Genomic DNA, 17,393 nt, shown 5'->3' with positions numbered 1-17,393 from the left:
CAGCCACTTCCCACAGCCAATCCTCTAGCCAGGTAGCCCGGCCCTGGCCACTCTCTTCCATCTCTTTGGACTGCTTTGTGCTCCAAGGCCAGCCAGCAAACCTTTCCTGTGAGCACCAGCTCCCTTCTCTGTTGGCACCATTCCAATGCACGCTAGCCTAGAGGATAGGGCCACCCACACCTGGTCATGGCCTCATGAAAGTGGACTAGGGGACATGAGAACAGAGGCCAGTATGCCTGTGGAGCTGACAGGAAAGGCTTCCCTGGAGAGAGGGGTGTGTGGTACAGAGACCAGCTGCAGCGGAGCAGGCCTGTGGGGCTCACCTGGGCCCGATCGATCCTGTAGAAGCGGCTGGCAGTGGTGGCTGTGGAGAGACAGATGTTGAGGATAAGGGAGGTCCTTCTCCAAGTCCTCTGGGCCCAACCCAGGCTCCCTCAGGCAAGAGATAAGAGCAAATGTGGTACTGCTAGGAGCTGACCCTTCAGGGCATACTCACCATCCAGGAAACACCACTTGGGGGACAGTTTCTGGCACATTGGGGACTTGGCTCCAGCACCATCAGGCTCCTGTTGAGAAAGAAGCAAGTGTCAAGGTGGAACAGAGCTGGGGTAGGGAGGGAGGGGAGCGCAGGACAGGTGATACCTCCTTACCTGCTGGAGCCTCTCAATGTGGGCACGGCAGAGCTCTAGGTCACTGTCTCCAGGGACCACTACGGTGCCCAGTGGCACAGCTGGAGGACAGAACAGCCCATCAACAGTTGGCTGTCCCCACTGTCCATTCCCAGGGGACCTGGCAGCTCCTCACCCCTCCCTGTCCCCAGCCCTGCTGGCACTCACAGGCCTCCTTGAGCTGTTCCTTGTCGTAGTGCAGGGCCTCGTAGTCGTGCATGCTGACCCTGCTCACCTGGATCCGCAGCTGTTCTGGTACTGGCTGCTGGCTGTGGGGCAGGGCTGGTGAGAGGGGACTTGGCAAGGGCCCTGCCCAGGGTACCAGCCCTGGTCCAGGCACCAAACCAAGCGCTGGGAGGGATGTCCTGCCCAGCTCCCTGGGGCAGAAGGACTATTAGATCTCTCCTTTTGTGGGTGTTGGGAAATCAAACCCAGGGCCTGGTACATGGTAGGCAAACATCCCACCACTGAGCCTCATTCCCAGCTCCTTTTACAGGTGGGGAAACCTAAGATCAAAAGAGGGCCCATTGGGCTGGGGGTGTGGCCCAGTGGTAGAGCACTCGCCTAGCGCATAAGAGGCCCTGGGTTCGATCCTCAGCACCACATAAAAGCAAATAAAATAAACATATTGTGTCCAACTACAACTAAAAAAAAAAAGACCTGTGCCTGGCTTCAGGACCCATGTTGCATGGTGGCAGGGCAGGGACATACTCGCTGTGCAGAGGGGTGGCACTCCGCCGCTTGGCTTTCTGCACCATGGTGGCTTGGTTGCGCAGGGCAATGCGAATGCGTGAGGCTGCGAGCTTGCAGGGCTCGCCATCCACCTGCACCGGGATGGCCTTGGCCGTGGTGAGGAGCACCTCTCGGCACTGCGTCAGCCGCTCGCCATGCCCACCCACCTGCAGTGCTGCCTGTGGGTACAGGAAGCTCCAGTCAGGTGGTGCCAGGATGGGATGGAGGCAGGGGTGAGCTCTGCTCCTTCCAGAGAGGCTCTGACCAGAGCAGAGAGGAGACAGGAACCCCAGACAGAGTGCAGAATAAAGGGGAAGGGAGGAAATGGAGGCAATGAGAGTGACTTCCCAATCAGGACAAGTGACAGAAAGAGGACAGAGGCTCAGAGTCATCTTAAGTCAGAGAGAAGAAGGGACAGTGAGCCCTGGGCCAGAGAAGGGAAGTGAGGTGAACTCCTCAATCCTGGCCAATCATGGGAAGCATGGGTGACCCCCAGTTTCAGGCCATGCTCCCAGGAACTGTGGGCAGAGAAGTGTTCAGGTAGAGCCAGGCCCACTCACCAGTGATGTCATGGTGAAGCCAATGACCTCGAGGTAGCCGTCGTCATGCCGCTGGGGCTCGAAGTCATGGTGCTCCCCAGGGTGGCCCCAGGGCATGGTGCCAGCACAGTACCTGAGGGAGGGCAATGGACTGGCTTCGGCACAGTATTTGCAGGACAGGAGCAGGGTCCACCCGGAGCCCGACCTCCTCACCTGGGGATGTTTAGGAAAACAATGCACTGGGGCTTCAGGTCCTGGATCTTGGGGGTCAGGTCCACTCCATCACACTGTAGAGAGGCATGGGGGAACGTCGGGGGATGTGAGTGCCCAGGTGGTCTCCTCCCCTGCTTGGCCCTCTACTCCACCTGCTGGTTTAGCCCTGCTCACCACTACTCGGATGTGCTTGGCCAAGTCCTTGGAGCTGCCCATCAGGAAGTCAGAGAAAGCTGTCTGTGGGAGACAGAGGGTATCACCATCTCCTGACAGGAACACCCTTGCCTCCATGCAGCAGGGCTCCCGTGGCCTGGCAGACACTGATGGGCATTGCAGGTAGGGGGCTGGCCAACCTTGGACTCACCCCGGCATAGAACATCTTGTTCCGAAAGCGACTGTTGAATTTTTCTGGATTGGCCTCTGGATAGAGACAAATTGGGGGACAGTCAGTTAACCTGCTGGTGCTAAAGTGGGGAGAGGCTGGGCGAGTGTTTTACTGGGGAGCCAGATGCTCCTGTCGCCCACCCTGCTCCCACCTCCCATGTTGCCCTCAGAATTTTGCCAACCTCGAGACTCATGAAATTCCAGGGTGACGTGGGCATCAAAACCCAGGCTGAAGTAGTTGTTGAAGACATCCAGGGGCAGCTGGAAAAAGGTCAAGGGACCATAAAGAGACCTGGGCCTCTCCAATGCCTCCCCTTCCCGAGCCCAGTCTAACCTTCACACTTGCTCAGCATTCTGTCTGCTCCTAGAGGCTGTCTGTCCAGGGAAACCTCCCTGAGTGCTTCCCACCTGGCACTGTGTCACAAGGCATGCCCTGCCCTCCCAGATCCCGGGAGGCTTCCATGAGCGCCTGCTGGATGCCGCAGCACTGCCTCCCCACACACCATACAGAGCATGAGCTCCAGGCATGGGCCTCTGTCTTGTCTGCTTAGACCAGTGCTGGGAACGTAACAAGGCCTTGAGAAATATTTGCCAGGTGGATGAATACAAAAGCTATCTCATGAGCTGAGGACCATTATTCCCCTGGGACAGAGACAGAAGTTGAAGTTGGGAGAACTGAAGAGACTCCTTTAAGTTTTCAGAGGCAACAGTGGAAGACTGGGGCCCAGCCCCCATCTGCCGAGAATCTCAGACACCACAGACCCTGTCCCGCCCTGGCTGACTCACCCGGTCTGTGGCCCCCTCATCTCGCTCCTCAGGCCCTGCCTCGGGGTTGGGCTCCGCACGGAGGTCCCAGCGGTCCAGCTGCACCACATTCCCCTCCTCTACGTGGGACAGGATCTTTGACACCGGCTCATCTGTGTAACCCTGGTGGAGGGAAGCAAGGACTGAGCCTCTCCTGTGGCTAGACACCCCTGTGACCACCCCCCACTCTCAGAGTTGCTTACCCCGCCCCAGTTGAGGGTGCGGGCCAAGTCGTTGCCAGTACCCAGAGGCAAGATGGCAACAGGGGGCGGAGGTTTTAAGCGCAGCTGGTCCAGGGTGGAGAGAATCCAGCCAACCTGGAGAGGGAAAAGTACCAAAAGTCTGGGCTTGGCAGGGGACAGCACCGCAGGCCCCATCCAGGCCCCGGGAAAACCCACCACACTGAACCCACCGTGCCATCGCCCCCGCACGCCAGGATCCGAAGGTTGTGCACTTTGCGGTACATTTCCAGTCTGGGCCGGGGAAGACAGAATGGAGTCAGGATATGTGCCACGTCCCAGAGCCAGGCAAGCCCCCTGCCATTCCCCATGGAACCTGGGCAAGGACTTACGCCTCCTTGGGCCCTCCCTGGCTCAGGTCAAAGACTTGTCGAGGATTGAGATACCAGAGGAAGGACTGGATGATCTTAGCGCCCTGGGGGAACAGGGAGCCAAGTGTTGTAGAAGGGGTGAGGGGGACAGGAGGAAGCAGTCGGGGTGAAATGGGGAAAAGAAGCACAGGGAAAAGGATGTGACTGTGGAACCAGGCTCAGCAGGGGTGAGGGACAGAGATGGCTTTTCTTAGGATCCCTGAGGTAGAGGGCCAGGGTTGGAAGACTGAAATGGACGCTGGAACAACTGGCAGGTGGGAGTGACCCCAACCCCTATGGCAATCTCTCTAGAGGAAAGCTGTGCTCACCTGGTTGCCCCCACTCTTGGGGTTCACAAACACCAGCAGGGGCTTCATGAGGGGTGAAGGGGTCGGCCTGATGATGAAGGGTCTCCAGCGGCCCTCCTTGGAGACACACAGTTTCTGAGGCTCTTTCCTGCCCTGGAGACCCTACCCTCATCCTCAGCAGATCCCTGGATGACACCCCATCCCACACCATACCCTCAGGTACCAACTAGGTCAGACTTTATGGGGAACCTGGCCATAAGGAAAACTGGAGCCATCTTCTGCCCTCATCAGGCCTGTAGGCCCTAACTGACCTGCTGAAGGCTGAGCTGGCAACAGGGGCTCCAGATCCCAAGGAACAGACTCCCCTTTTCTGGCCCTCAACTCGTCCCTCCCACCAGCCCCTTATCTAACCTCAGGCCCTTTCTTGCTGGACTTCCTCTTAAAGGACGCTCTCTTTTTCTTCTTGCTGGCCTTGAGGGTATTCTGCAAGGAAAATGGGGTGTTGGTGACCAGGAGGGCGAGTTGGCTTGTCTGGCAAGAGTGTGGGAGATGCCAAGGGTGTGGGAAGGACTCACCTGGGGCCTCCGAGCACGGAGGATCCAGGTGGGTGGGATGACCACGGCTGCGTGGACCCCCAGGGAGCAGGGCTCCTCGATCTGTTGCAGCATGAAGCAGGAGACCTTGCTGTGGTACTGGAGGGGAGTGACGGGCCAGGCTGAGCTGGGCCAGGCTGAGTCCTGGGACCCAAGCTCAGCACTGTGTGGCATAGGCCCATGGGGTGGGGTCACCTCTTACCGCTTGCTTGCACCAGGAGCAGCTGATGGCCACGATCTCCTTGCTGTGAAAGGTGAACTTCTGCTGGAAGCCCTGAAGGTGGACAAGGAGGCTGGGGCACAGGGTGACCTAAAGCATAGACCCTGACCCACTTCTGCTGCCAACCTCTCTCCACACAGGGAAACTGAGCGCAGAAGAAAAAAGCCCCAAATACACAATAAGCCTCAAGGGCAGGGATGCTTAGCTAGGGGCCCATGACTAGAGCTAACTGCAAAGTCTGGGTGCACATGTGTTCTTGAGGATCTGAGGGCCAACCACTGCCCAACTCTGGGTTCCCCTCCTTCCTGCCTCCAGAGCTGGCCGGGCCCCCGAAGTGCTGCACGGCCTCCTGTGGTACCCACGGCATTCACTCCCTCTCCCCTCCACAAAACATTAACAAAGCCTAAATGGAGGAACGAGCCCCTGCAGCTCTGAGAGCCTGCACTTGCTGAAGGAGACAGACAAGAGGGAAAAAGTAAGTGAACAAAACAACTGCGGGCTGTGCTGGGGAAGATGCTCTGCAGTCCATCTTCAGCCATGTTCCCCTCGGGGACAGGAACCCGATGCCCAGCTCAGGGCTTGGCATGCAATATTTGCACAATAAATATCTGCTGAATTAATGAATGAAAAAGTCTACATGGTTCTCAAAGAATTCCCTCCCCCAAGTTCAAAACAGGCTAGACCTACCACATTAGAAGGAAACTTTCCTTAGCCCAGAGACCAAGAGTGTGGCAAGGGTGTTTGCAGACTAAGTGGCCACAGCCAGGCTTAGAGCCAGCTGGGGAGTCTGCACTCTGGGGCCACAGCTGGTGGGGCCAGGCCATGCTGAACACACAGGGTCCATGGGCAGTAGGCAGATAGCAATCTTAGGCAGGACCCTCACCTTCCCACAATGCCGACACTTGCCATCCTGGCGTCGCCTGTGCACCCAGTGGTGCCGTACGAAGGTTGGCTGGGGGAGGAGGGGGAAGAAAAATATCACTGGAGGGGTGAATTAGGGCTGACCCTGAGCACGGCCTAGGCCCCTCAATGTCTCATGGTGAGGGCTGGGGGCTACGGGGCTCTCTGCAGTCTTGCATGTGAAGACTTCTATCTGTGGCCTGGAGGGAAGACTGAGATTCTTAGGAGGGAAAGACAGGGCTGGGGGACACAGAGAGGCACACGATGCCCAGCTCTCTCAGGCAGCGCCAGTCAGGCCTGGCCTTGGGAGACTCAGAGCCTCATCCCAGGACCTGCCCAGACCCCAAGCTGCCTAGAAGGAGCTGAGCCCCCTAGTGGCACTCTGGAAGCACTACAGAGAAATCCCTCAGGAACCTGGGGCCTCCCTGACCCTAAGCACAGTGCACACATACCTCACGGACATTCCTGGAACCAGATTCCCGGAAGGATGGCTTACAGCGGAAATTTATCTGTGAGACATTGCAATGACCACCAAAATGTCAGAATCTCCTTTCGACATGGTCATCCAAAGTCACCATCAAAGGTAGAGGGAGCCCCAGATTACCCCAGTAACCCTTGGAACATGCCCACTGACCAGAAGGGATCTTTCCTTCCTCTGCCCAGGATTCTGGGATGAAGAGGCTGAGCGTTTCATGCCCTCTCCTACTAAACTGGGACCACGGTTTACTCATTTTTCTACTCTTCCCACCCTCTGGCACTCCAGACCTAGGTAAATACAGGAACCCCATCCTGCTCACAGCTCTGTTGAGCAGCCCCTGGAGACCCTTAGCTAATGGGGTGAACCCAGGTTCAATTTCCACCTTTGTCAATAGGGCTGCAGTGCCTAGGGCTGTTTCTACTCCTCTTTTCCTAACTGTCCCTGCTGCAGCCTCAGAAGAGTCTCTGCAATTCTTGGGAGGCTCTAGGGAGGCTCTGTGATTCCTGGGCCAAGGGAAGCAGCCACGTGGGCCTTGCTCATGCCGCTCCTAGTCCTACACAGTCTCCCGAATGCTGGCCTGGCTTCTGCAGGCTGGGGAGCCTCATCCACCCCACCTACCTTGATGGGCCCACTCACCAGTGTTCCCTTCCCCCCACCAGTGCCCAGACATGCCCCCAGCGGCAGACACATGGTGCCCAATGGTCCTTGGGAGAAAGGTCTCTGAACAAGCAAAATGTAGAGGACAGGGGCAGACTTTAGCACATTCCATGGCCTCTTCTATTTGTTAGCTGGGACAAGATAGAACGGTACAATACCGTTGTCACTTCATGCTGTTGAGTCATATACAACAAACCCCACTCTATGCCAGGTATTCAAGGCACTGGGTACAACAGCTAAGAAATGGGGGGAGGCAGGATTCAAATGCAGGCATTTTTGGCTCCAGGGTCCTTGAGTCTTCACTACCACACAAGCTGTGTAACCCAGGTGATGTTTGTGTAATGCACACATCTGTATGCAGATATACAAGTGTATGTGCTTCCACACCCAAAAGAGAGGCTGAGTGGCCACACTCACCTTCTCCAGCTGCTCAATGCAGGGGGTGTGCACCACAATCTTGCAGGCTGCACATTTTCTCCTGGACACAGATTTCTGCTGCAAGAAAAAAAGAGAGGGCCCCTGAGGCACCAGGAAACTCCATCCCAGACACTGCCTCAGGGCAAGCAGTTTTCTGCATCTGCCCCAGCACAGCTTCTCTGTGCATCAGGATCTCAAGCCCCAGCATCCAGCCTCAGGACAAAGCCCATTTCTCCCGCTCCTAGGCAGCCCAAGCAGGATTGCTCAGGTGAGAGCTTGTGTTCACCTTTGGGAAGGGCTATAGCTGTCTACCTGCAGAGGTTGGCCGGCAGGCGTCTAGACCCTGCCTCACCGCCAGGGGGCAGCAAGCCCTGCAGTGCTCACTCACCAGCATCTTGGCTACGCAGTACTGCTCCCCAACATAGCAGAAGTCCCCCGACACGTTGGTCTCAAACCAGATGTGTTCCCCATATGTTGCTGACTCCTAGACCACAGGATGAACATGCTCAGTGCATACCTGCAGCTTCCCCTGCCCACCAGCAGCACCATCTCACAAGACAAACCTGTTCCAGTTACCACAATCTATTTTCCTGTTTTTCCCACTCACTACTACTTAGGTCTGGCTCAAGGGAAGCCACCCCCAGGAAGTCTGCCAAACTCCACTGGCCCAGGGCTCCTCTCTCAGTTGCTCAGAGGATCTCTAGGCCTGGGCTGCTCCCAGGTCCCAGAGCCCAGGGGGGCCGATGCCTGTGGTGTTCAGGAACACGCCTCTCCCAGTACCCAGCTACTCACACTCCAGTCCACAGTGCTCCGGATCTGCCTCTCAGCCTCGCCACACAGGGCCCCAGGAGTTGGGGGAGGGGGTGCCAGGTGTTGGAGGCCCGACTTGGTGATAGCTTTCCTACAAAAAGGGGGACAGCTGAGGCTCTAGGGCCAGTTGTACACTTGTTGATTCTACTTCCTTCCCTGTCACCTGGGATCTCTGCCCTCATGTAGCCTCCACCAAGGCCAAGACTGGGACAGGAGGGAAAGGAGAGGATCCCACAGCAGCCCAGGCACTGAGGCTCCCTGTGGGCATCTCAGCCCTTTTCATAGCTTTGTTGGGTGAGCTGGCTTCAGGCACTGCCCAGAGGGGCCAGGCAGAGCTCTGAGGCCCGCACCCCCAGCCAGCCCCTCAGAGGCTGCAGCACAGCCCCCCTACTGCAGCTATACCTACACAAGCAGGGTGCTCCAGGCCTGGGGTCCTGCCGACTTGCGCCGCAGGGCTACCTGGCGCCTGCGGGTCAGCGGGCGCACCCGGGCAGGGATCATGGCGCCCACCATGGTGCCTGAGGCTCTTCGGCCCCCAGGGCCAGGGTGCTGGCCAGAGGGCCGCTGTTGGCTGAGGCGACGATAGTGGCCATGCAGGCCCCAGAGGGCGTGATCATACACCACATCAGCAGGGAGCAGGTGGGAGGAGGCTCGACGCAGGCATCGGGGCAGAGTTGGCAGCAGCCGGGTGCCTGCAGTGTTGGGAGGTGTCCTGGTGCCCGGCTGGGTGGCACTTGATGCCCCGGCAGTCACATTCTCCTCCTGGACACCCTCCTCCTCCTCTTTCATGCCCACAAGCCCAGCCAAGAGCAGAGGTGCACCCAGAAGCTGAGCCCCAACGGTGGCAGGCGGAGGGGTGGGCACGGATTCCACAACAAAGCGGGGATTGCAGGCAGGGGGCGCGGTGCTGGAGCGACGGCGGCTGGTACCCTGGGTGCCCACCCCGCAGCCCAGGAGGCAGCCCTGGAGCTGTGCACTGGAGCGCCTCCGCTGGGCCAGCATGGAGGAGGCTTGCCCTGCAGGGGAGCGACGCCGGGCCTTGCCCGTGACCAGCCCCACACCGCTGGGCCGCCGCTGCCCCGCTCCAGGGCCTGGTGCCTTCCGCTGGAAATGTCTCCTAAAGAAGGTCTCCATGCGAGGGGCAGGCTGGTGGCTGTTGAGCACAGAGACCAGGAATATCAGGAACTCAGCCAGGCTGTGGCCATCTGTGCCCAGGAGCCCTTTCACAGCCCATGCCCCATGAACAGAGAAGGGACACTGGAGTTAAGGGTAAGGATAACCTTGGTCTTTGGCTTCCATGAGCAGAGTGTTTCAGGGTACAGGAAGGATACACAGAGGAACCCACGTTTACAGCTACTGGGGCAAGAACGTTCTCCCCAGCTGTACCCCAGACTGTCTCTGAAGTCTAAGGAAAAGGGGCTTCCACTGCCTAGGCACCAGAATCCATAAAGCCCAGGACCTAAAGGGCCTCATCCCTTTGCCAGAAGGTGGTGGAAAAGAAAAGAAAAACTGGGAGTCTGAGCGGGCACAGGCAGGCTGTGGGGCCCGGGGCCTTTCCTTCTTGAGTAGCCTTTTTTGGCCTTTTCTATCTGTTTTTTCCAGTACTGGGGATGGAACCAGAGGTGCTCGACCACTGAGCCACATCCCCAGCCCTTTACATTTTTTTGAGACAGGGTCTTGCTGAGTTGACCACATTGGCCTCAAACTTGCCATCCTCCTGCCTCAGCTTCCTGAACTGGGGAAGCTACAGGTATGCGCCACCACACACAGCCAGCCTTTGCTTTGCCCTGAATGTGGAACAGGCTGGGTCCCCTGCTGGAACAGGGCCCAAACCAAGCAATGATTATAACACAAGGCACCCCGCAAAGGAATTCAGTCCTGATAAGACCCCAGAACTCTTAATCCCAGCCCTGGGGTCAGCCCAAGTGAGGGTGGCACCTAGGAACACAGACCTATGACTCTGGTTCAGGAATCAGAGACCCTGGGGAAATCAGGCCTTAGAAACCAGGAATGTCAGCCCCTCAGGGAAAGCCACACTGTCTTCACTCAGGGGTTGGAAGCAAGAGGCTTGGGCCAAAAGAAAAGCCTCCTGGACCGACAAGTGTGCACATCTTTGTCTCTAAGAACTTTCTTGTTCCCAATGACTCTATCTCCACCTTTCTGAAGGGGCAGATACGACACTCCATGCGCCATGCCTGGAAACCCTGCCAGTACTGCTGCTGAGGAAGCCTGCTCTAGAAGCCCACGACCCACAATTCCAAGCACCAGCTTCCCAGAGCTCCCTCCTGCAAGGAGGCAGAGGCTCCGGACACAATCCTGCACCCCACGGCCACCCTCATGCTGTTCTGAGCTGGGTTCCTTTCGCCAGCTTCCCTCCTCTCCGCCCTTCCCTCCTCCACAGGCCACTGGCAGCTGGTTCTTGTGCCCATACTTCTTTTTTGGGGGGAGAGGGAGGACACCAAGGATTGAATCTAGGGGTATTTAACCACAGAGCCACATCCCCAGCCTTTTTATTTTCTATTTTTGGACAGGGTCCACCTAAGTTACTAAGGCTAGCCTTGAACTTGTGATCCTCCTGCTTCAGCCTCCTCAGGTGCTGTATTAACAGGTGTGCACCACCATACCCAGCCTCCTAACTTTTGAGGAGGGTGTGAAGTTGGTACAGCTCAGGGTGGTGATGCTTCCAGAGCACCCCCATCTTCTGGGCCCTGTGCCCTGAGCCTGGGGAGAAGTCCATGGGGGTAGGACAGCCTAGTCCCCAGCAGCCACAGAGTGCAAGTCACAGCCATGAAATGATGTTGCCTAGGCTGACAGGAGGGTCTGGCTGAAGTCGGATATGGGGGTGTGCCCTAGACCAGCGGTGGGCAGGAGGGAGCAGGGCCAGAGAGGATGGCTGCACCCCTAGTGCCTCCCGGTCCTTGCCCTGTTGCTGCCCTGTGGTCTCGCAGGCAGCTTCACGACCTGTGCAGGGTGAAAGCAGAGGGCCAGTGGGCAGAAGGCTCTGAGCTCCGGCGCCATCAGAGAGCGAGGCTGCTGTGCCTGAAGAAGCAGTGTTCAAAACAGGCGGCGCAAAACAGAGCTCTCACCCCCAAAGACGGTCCCCTCAAACCAGATGGACTGAGCAGGAGGTGAGCCCAGGGATAGGAGAGCAGGCCTGGGCACACTGTCCCTGATTTCCTAAAACTGGCATCATCCCAGCTAACTCTCACTTGCCCACTGTGCTGAGCCCTCGACACACGTATGTTATAAACCACAGCAACCCTGAGGAATGGTACTGTGCGCTACATTCCTGCTGAGGAAACTAGGTGCAGAGAGGTGCTGCCCGAAGTCCACAGCCAATCCCCATGCAGCCAGTGTGGGAACCTACACTACCTGGTGGTGAGCCCTGCACCCCAGGTGGACAAGCACTGGGTCTTTCCTCTTAGCCCCTGAGGTGGGGACTCAGGGGTTGGGAAGGGAATGATATACTAGCTATTCTATGTGCTCTGGTCCTGTGACAGTGACAGGCTCTGGGTAAGCCCTTGATTGCCTCATCTGATTCCTACTGCAGCCCCGGGAAGGAAGCAGGACCAGCAGCTCCTTCGCAAGATGAGGGAAATGGCTTGAAGAGGTGCAGTAACATGCCCACGGTCACCCGGTCAGCCAGCGGCAGAACTGGGACCTGTGCCCAGGTCTGCCTGATCTGGGGTCTGCTTTGTGTCCTGGGAAGGCTCCTGAAGGCCTAGCCACCACTGCTGCCAGGACACTGGCTTGCCGGCACTCCCCAGGGTGTCAGCTTTCCCCACCCGTCTGCCCAGGCTGCCCTGTGACAGCTGCCCAGCCTGGAGCAGATTAGTCACCCGGACACACCGCCTGATGCTAGTGTCACCCAGAAAACAAAAGGCCACAGTGTGGGTGGGGGAGGTGCTGCTGTGCTCCCTGGGTGGTGGTAAGGGCCAGCCCTGCCCGCTGTCCCAGACCTGTACTAATGACAGGAGCCAGGAGGCAGAGGTGGCCTGAACCCCCATCACAACATGGAGACAGTTTACAGGTGCTCCTAAAGAGCCCAGCCCCACATGCTGCCAGGAGGCCATGTGTGCAGAGTCCTCAGCTACCCAGTGGGGCAGGCCTAAGAGGCAGGCCAGGCAGCACCGGCACTGCGCGACCACGTGTCACCAGCCTCAGTTTCCCTGTCTGTCCAAGGAGACCGTGAGACTGGCTCAGGTTTTATGACAAGCTCTCCTGCTAGGCACCCACACCTCTGGGCTCCCACTCTCCCCTCCCCCAGGTCCCATGCTTCCTGTTCCTCTGGTCTCCATAGAAACCTCTGTCCTCTGGTCAGCAGTCGCCTGACTCCTTACTTCCTATCTCTGCAGAGGCTTCTTCTGGGTCTCACCAGAAGCCCAGCCTGGACCTGTTGGAAACCCTGCCTGGGCCTGAGCCTCTCCCATGGCGCAGCCCCCAGCAGCAGCTTCTTCTCACCTCAGACACACCACACAGGACACATAAAGGTCACTACAGGAAGCCCCACAGGGTTCTGACACTGACAGCACAGCAAAGTGGCTGCCCCTTGGCTTCCTGCCGGACCCTGGAAGAAACCTGCCACATCCAAGGAGACAAGAAGGAAAAGGGTTCATGGGGCCCCCTGTCCACCTCCAGCCCTGCCCTGACGACGGGAGGCCAGTGGGAACACAAGGACACCTGGGGACAGGTGTAGTGGTGTCTGACTATGTGCTCAAGATGACTAAGGCTGCAATGGTGGGGCTGAGGCAGGCACAGTGGGGTGGGGGTGGGGAGCCCGTGCTTCAGCTTCCAGCCAGGGAGAATCCTGGCCTCCAGTCAGCCCACCTCCTATCGCCAACAGCAAGTGAGAAGGACCAAGCACATTGGAACCCTGCATCTGCCACTGCTACCCTAGAGTGGTTGACTAGTCTGATTCTCCATTTTCTCATCTGCAAAATGGAGATCATACCTCCTAGTTCCCAAGGTTGGCACAGGGTGGCTCTGAAGCAATGGTGAACATAAGGTACCAGACGATACCTGGCAGAGCAGGGGCATGGCGGGGCCCACATCCAAACGGACCAAGAGCCTGTGGTTGTGCCACCTCATAGGGTCTCCTGTCCACAGCGGGGGTGGAATCCCAGAATGGGAAGCAGGCATGCCTGGGCGGCTACCACTCACCACATGAGGAACAGAGCCTGGCAGCCTGTGCCACCTGGGCGTCTGCTTGTGCTGTGAAGAGTGCCCTTGGCTCTGGCATCAGGCTGATCCCTGGGGCCTCCTCTGCCTCCAGAGGAACTAGCACAGGAACTCGGTGGGATCCAGCTAAAGTGGCCATTCCATGCTGTGGCCAGGGTCCCTAGTCCCCTGCTCAGTGAAGCCAGGCATGGAGCATGATGCTCCTATTCCAGCAGCCCCAGAGAAAGGGCCTGCAGCTGCCTCCCCAGGGGGCTGCTGGCCAGAAGCCACATCTGGCTGCTCGGCTCCCACAGCCCTGGTAGGAGCGGAGGAGGTGGGAGAGCTGGAAAGGAGCCCGCACATCCCCAGGAGTGGGAGAGGCAGGGTCCTGACTTCCCCAGGCCTCCACTCACTAAAAGGATCCTGCAGAACACAAAGGCACACAGGGATCCAGGGGGCCAGGGCTGGACAGTAAGGGAGGGCCCAGGCCAGTAGGATGTTTACCTTCCAGGGCCCACCCTGGCTTGGGCAGGAGTGTGAGCTTGACCAGACCTTTTCCTTCTCCATCAGCTTTGTGGACCTGACAGGGTAAGTCCCTCCTCTAGGAACAGTGGTGCCTGGGCCCGTTCGGATCCACCCCTTCCAGACCCACCCAGATAATACAGAAGGGAGGGATCAGAAGGCAAGGAAGGGTCAGGGGAGCCCCGTTGACCTGATCTGGAAGGCAGGATGGCAGGCGGGAGGTGGGCAAGCAGGTGGGGGCTGGGTCTCCGGGCAGCTCTGGCTCTGGCTCCAGCTCTGGGCTACCGGCCTCCGCTGAGCAAGTCCTAGTTTGGAGCGCGAGCTGCAGTGGCTGCTTCTCTGCCCCCTCCCCCCCGCCACCCTCCTCCCCCTAGCCTGTGACAGCCGTTATGAAAATAGCCCAATTGGTAACCGACTGCACTTCCTCTCCCAGCGGTGGCTCCAGGCCCTGCAGCAGGCAGGCGGTGGGTGGGCGGGTGGCACCCGGTGGCACAAAAGGCGCACGAGCCTTGCCTCCTGGCTCCTCTTCCCCAAGTCTGGAAGCCAGGCTGCGTGACAGCCCAATCAATAGCCTTTCTTCCCTGCAGAGCCCAGGCCATGCCTCAGCTTGCTCAGGGACAAGGTCTAACTAAGGAGGGAGAGGTGGGGGTCCAACAAGATTCCCCTTCAAGAAAACAGTGCTGGGTCCCATGGACAGGTTTTCTGGTGTCCGAGGCAGTTAAGCTCTAGACAAAACAACCACAAACATAAATAACTGTGAAGTGTTTCACACCTTAGGAAAGCTTCCTTCACCAGCATTATCATGCAGGAGACAGGCAGTTTCCCTACAGGTGGCCTACAGTCCCTGAGGAACAGATGGGGCCAGAAGGGCTGGTGGCTGACTGGGGATTCCAGAGCATGTGTCCTCTGGCACTGCCAAGAAAGCCTTTCAGAACTGCCCCTGCTTGTGCCAAGCTAAAGGACACCCAGGACAGGGCAGGTGTGTCACACGTACCCTACCTGGAATGCCATCCTCTAGCTCACAGTCCTGCTATAGCTCCCTAGGATCTAGAGTGGCAGCAAATGTCCGGATTCTGGATCCCTTTCCACTCTTAAATTACTGAAGATTCTAAAAAAATTTTTTTTCCTGTGGGGGCGGGGATGGGGGGGCAGCTATTAAAATTTACCATATCCAGAGTTAAAACTGAGAAATGTTTTAAATTTTATTAACTCATTTAAAAACAAGAATCTCATGTTAACCTTGATAACATGCTTATGAAAATAAACTATACTTTCTAAAACTAAAATATTAGCTAAAAGAGTGGCACTGTTGCATGTTTTTGCGAACCTCTGCTTACCAGAAGGCAGCTGGGTTCTCGGGCAACATCCACTCCTGCAGCTGCCTATTACTACAGGTTGCTCCAGTTGAAGCACAAGAGGAGAACTCACACTGACGTGTAATCAGAAAAGGAAGGAATAGTTTACCAGCCTTTTCAGTAGCTACAAACATTCTTCTTAGCTTCTACACCAAATATGACAAGTAATAGTTTGCTAAAGGTTTGCTGAAAGGTAGAATCTGAGGGCATATTAATGACCTTTTTCTGGGACTATCTTGCAGGTTGTTTGTTTGAGACAATGTTGCCCAGGCTGGTCTTGAACTCCTGAGCTCAATCTATCCTCCAGCCTCTTCCTCCAGAGTGGCTGGGGCTATGGGTCACCCCACCAGGCCTGGGCTATCTTGCAATGTGAACTTTGTAACATCAAGCGTGATCACTGGAGAATATTAATTTCCTGGGCTATGCAGGTCTTCCAGATCTTGACACATTTCATCAGACAATATCAAAAGATCACATTTGCTATCACTACTGATCTCATCAGAAAGTTTTAAATCCTGGGAAGTTATCTGTATCTAGAAGGTGGATACAAGGTTTCCAAAAATCTCATCTGTGTTCTAAAGCTCAAATTTTCTCACTGGCAACAAATACTGATACTATTTTCTAAGTGACAGGCTCGATCACTTCATTCATTTTTGAGAAAATGTCTGCCAGATACCCAAGTTTCACCAGCTTGTCTGTCAGGTGCTCAAGTAAAAATGGTGCTCCTTAAAAAAAAGTGATGGGTACAGCTTGCGACGTGGCGGCCTCACCAAGGCTCGGCAGCAGCAAAAGTGCCTTGTCTTGCTTGCTCCGTAGTTCCTCACCCAGGATATTAAAAAGACAAATGCTCAGGGTCTTGACTTAATAAAGCTAGTAATTTTAACTTCTTTGTTATTTGGCACTGGGGATTGAGTCCAGGGGTACTTTACCACTGAGCTTCGTCCCAGCCACTTGTATTTTGAAAAGGGGTCTCGCTGAGTGGCTGAGGCTGGCCTTGAATTTGCAACTGTCCTGTCTCAACCTCCCAAGTTGCTGAGATTATAGGTATGTGCCGTTGCACCCGGCGATTCTTACTACTTAAAAAAAAAACAAACAAAAAAAACACCTGAGAGTATGGAGTGGGTGCAGTGATATGTGTGTGTGTGGGGGGGGGGGTTGGGATGGGTGTGAAGACTCCAGCAGCTGCACCCCGACGGCTTCCGCAACTTCAGGTCAGGTGCACCTAGAACAGCCAACTGCGAACCAGAATAGCTCTGTACACCTGGTTCCCTCATCAACCCCCAAAACACTCGAGGACCATACCTTACTACCTGCTGATTCACAGTGGGTTCTAAATCCTCCAGCCTGGCCAAAGTGGCTTCTGCGATGTGGTACTAACTCAGTCTCCTTGGCCATGACACAAGCCCTCGGTTCTAACCAAGCCAACCATTTTCTGTCCAGTCTGGCTGTCCAGCTCACTATTTTCCAAGTGACAGGCTCACTTTATTCATTTTTGAGAAAATGTTCGCCAGATACCCAAGTTTGACTAGCTTGTCTGTCAGGTGCTCAAATAAAAATGGTGCCCCATACCAGGCACACCTTCTTTCTGAACCCAGGCCTCCCTCCCCACGGGCTCTCAAAAGGTCCACTGCTTGCAGCTGCTCCAGCCGCCAGCCGAGGCATGCCCAGGCCTTCACATCAGCCATTTGGCTGCTGTGCCACCGGAGCCCCGGAAAGCCTGCTTCTTCCAGGCCCACACCTCCTTCCTCCATCAGAACACAAGTTCCTAGGGGCTGGGCCTTGGTCCACTGGGCACACCAGCACAGGCCGGACAGTCAGTTGGAGTTTACTGCTCTTCAGCTCAGGAGGAAGGAACAGGGAATTCCGTGGAGGAGGGGCCACAACCTTCAGGGAAGAGAAGGGCTTCCTCCCCTGGGTACCGCACCCAAGGGCTGGCCACAGGCCCAAGCCACTTCTCTTTGTTGGGTACAAGGGGATGGTAACAGCCTTTGTTTTCGTGGCTACCTTCCTCTCCTTTCCAGGAGATCTGAGTGACAGCTGAAGGCCC

At 56.6% G+C, this 17,393-nt stretch overlaps 1 protein-coding gene across 5 annotated transcripts in view; it reads right to left on the bottom strand.

The window, feature by feature from the left end:
- The window catches only part of Dgkz (diacylglycerol kinase zeta), a 32,264-nt gene that overhangs the window by 3,657 nt on the left and 11,214 nt on the right, over positions 1–17,393 (bottom strand). For 2 of the 5 annotated variants that reach the window (XM_076847106.2, XM_076847107.2), the window contains exons 2-24: positions 8,295–8,403; positions 7,891–7,986; positions 7,503–7,580; positions 6,403–6,459; positions 5,934–6,002; positions 5,033–5,104; positions 4,813–4,929; positions 4,649–4,720; positions 4,259–4,354; positions 3,912–3,994; positions 3,753–3,813; positions 3,544–3,657; positions 3,323–3,463; positions 2,719–2,797; positions 2,517–2,572; positions 2,327–2,389; positions 2,153–2,226; positions 1,961–2,072; positions 1,380–1,579; positions 837–937; positions 651–730; positions 497–566; positions 324–364 (exon numbers count right to left, since the gene is read on the bottom strand). In XM_076847106.2, coding sequence (XP_076703221.1) covers positions 324–364; positions 497–566; positions 651–730; positions 837–937; positions 1,380–1,579; positions 1,961–2,072; positions 2,153–2,226; positions 2,327–2,389; positions 2,517–2,572; positions 2,719–2,797; positions 3,323–3,463; positions 3,544–3,657; positions 3,753–3,813; positions 3,912–3,994; positions 4,259–4,354; positions 4,649–4,720; positions 4,813–4,929; positions 5,033–5,104; positions 5,934–6,002; positions 6,403–6,459; positions 7,503–7,580; positions 7,891–7,986; positions 8,295–8,403 — 2,041 coding nt within the window. Of the gene's footprint in view, positions 1–323; positions 365–496; positions 567–650; positions 731–836; positions 938–1,379; positions 1,580–1,960; positions 2,073–2,152; positions 2,227–2,326; positions 2,390–2,516; positions 2,573–2,718; positions 2,798–3,322; positions 3,464–3,543; positions 3,658–3,752; positions 3,814–3,911; positions 3,995–4,258; positions 4,355–4,648; positions 4,721–4,812; positions 4,930–5,032; positions 5,105–5,933; positions 6,003–6,402; positions 6,460–7,502; positions 7,581–7,890; positions 7,987–8,294; positions 8,404–8,718; positions 13,931–14,181; positions 14,323–17,393 lie in introns of those variants that run through there. The other 3 variants (XM_076847105.2, XM_076847104.2, XM_076847108.2) reach the window with 3 other exon arrangements.

The sequence above is a fragment of the Callospermophilus lateralis genome, chromosome 2, assembly GCF_048772815.1.
Source record: "Callospermophilus lateralis isolate mCalLat2 chromosome 2, mCalLat2.hap1, whole genome shotgun sequence".
Lineage (NCBI taxonomy): Eukaryota > Metazoa > Chordata > Mammalia > Rodentia > Sciuridae > Callospermophilus > Callospermophilus lateralis.
This window is presented reverse-complemented; position numbering and strand designations above follow the sequence as displayed.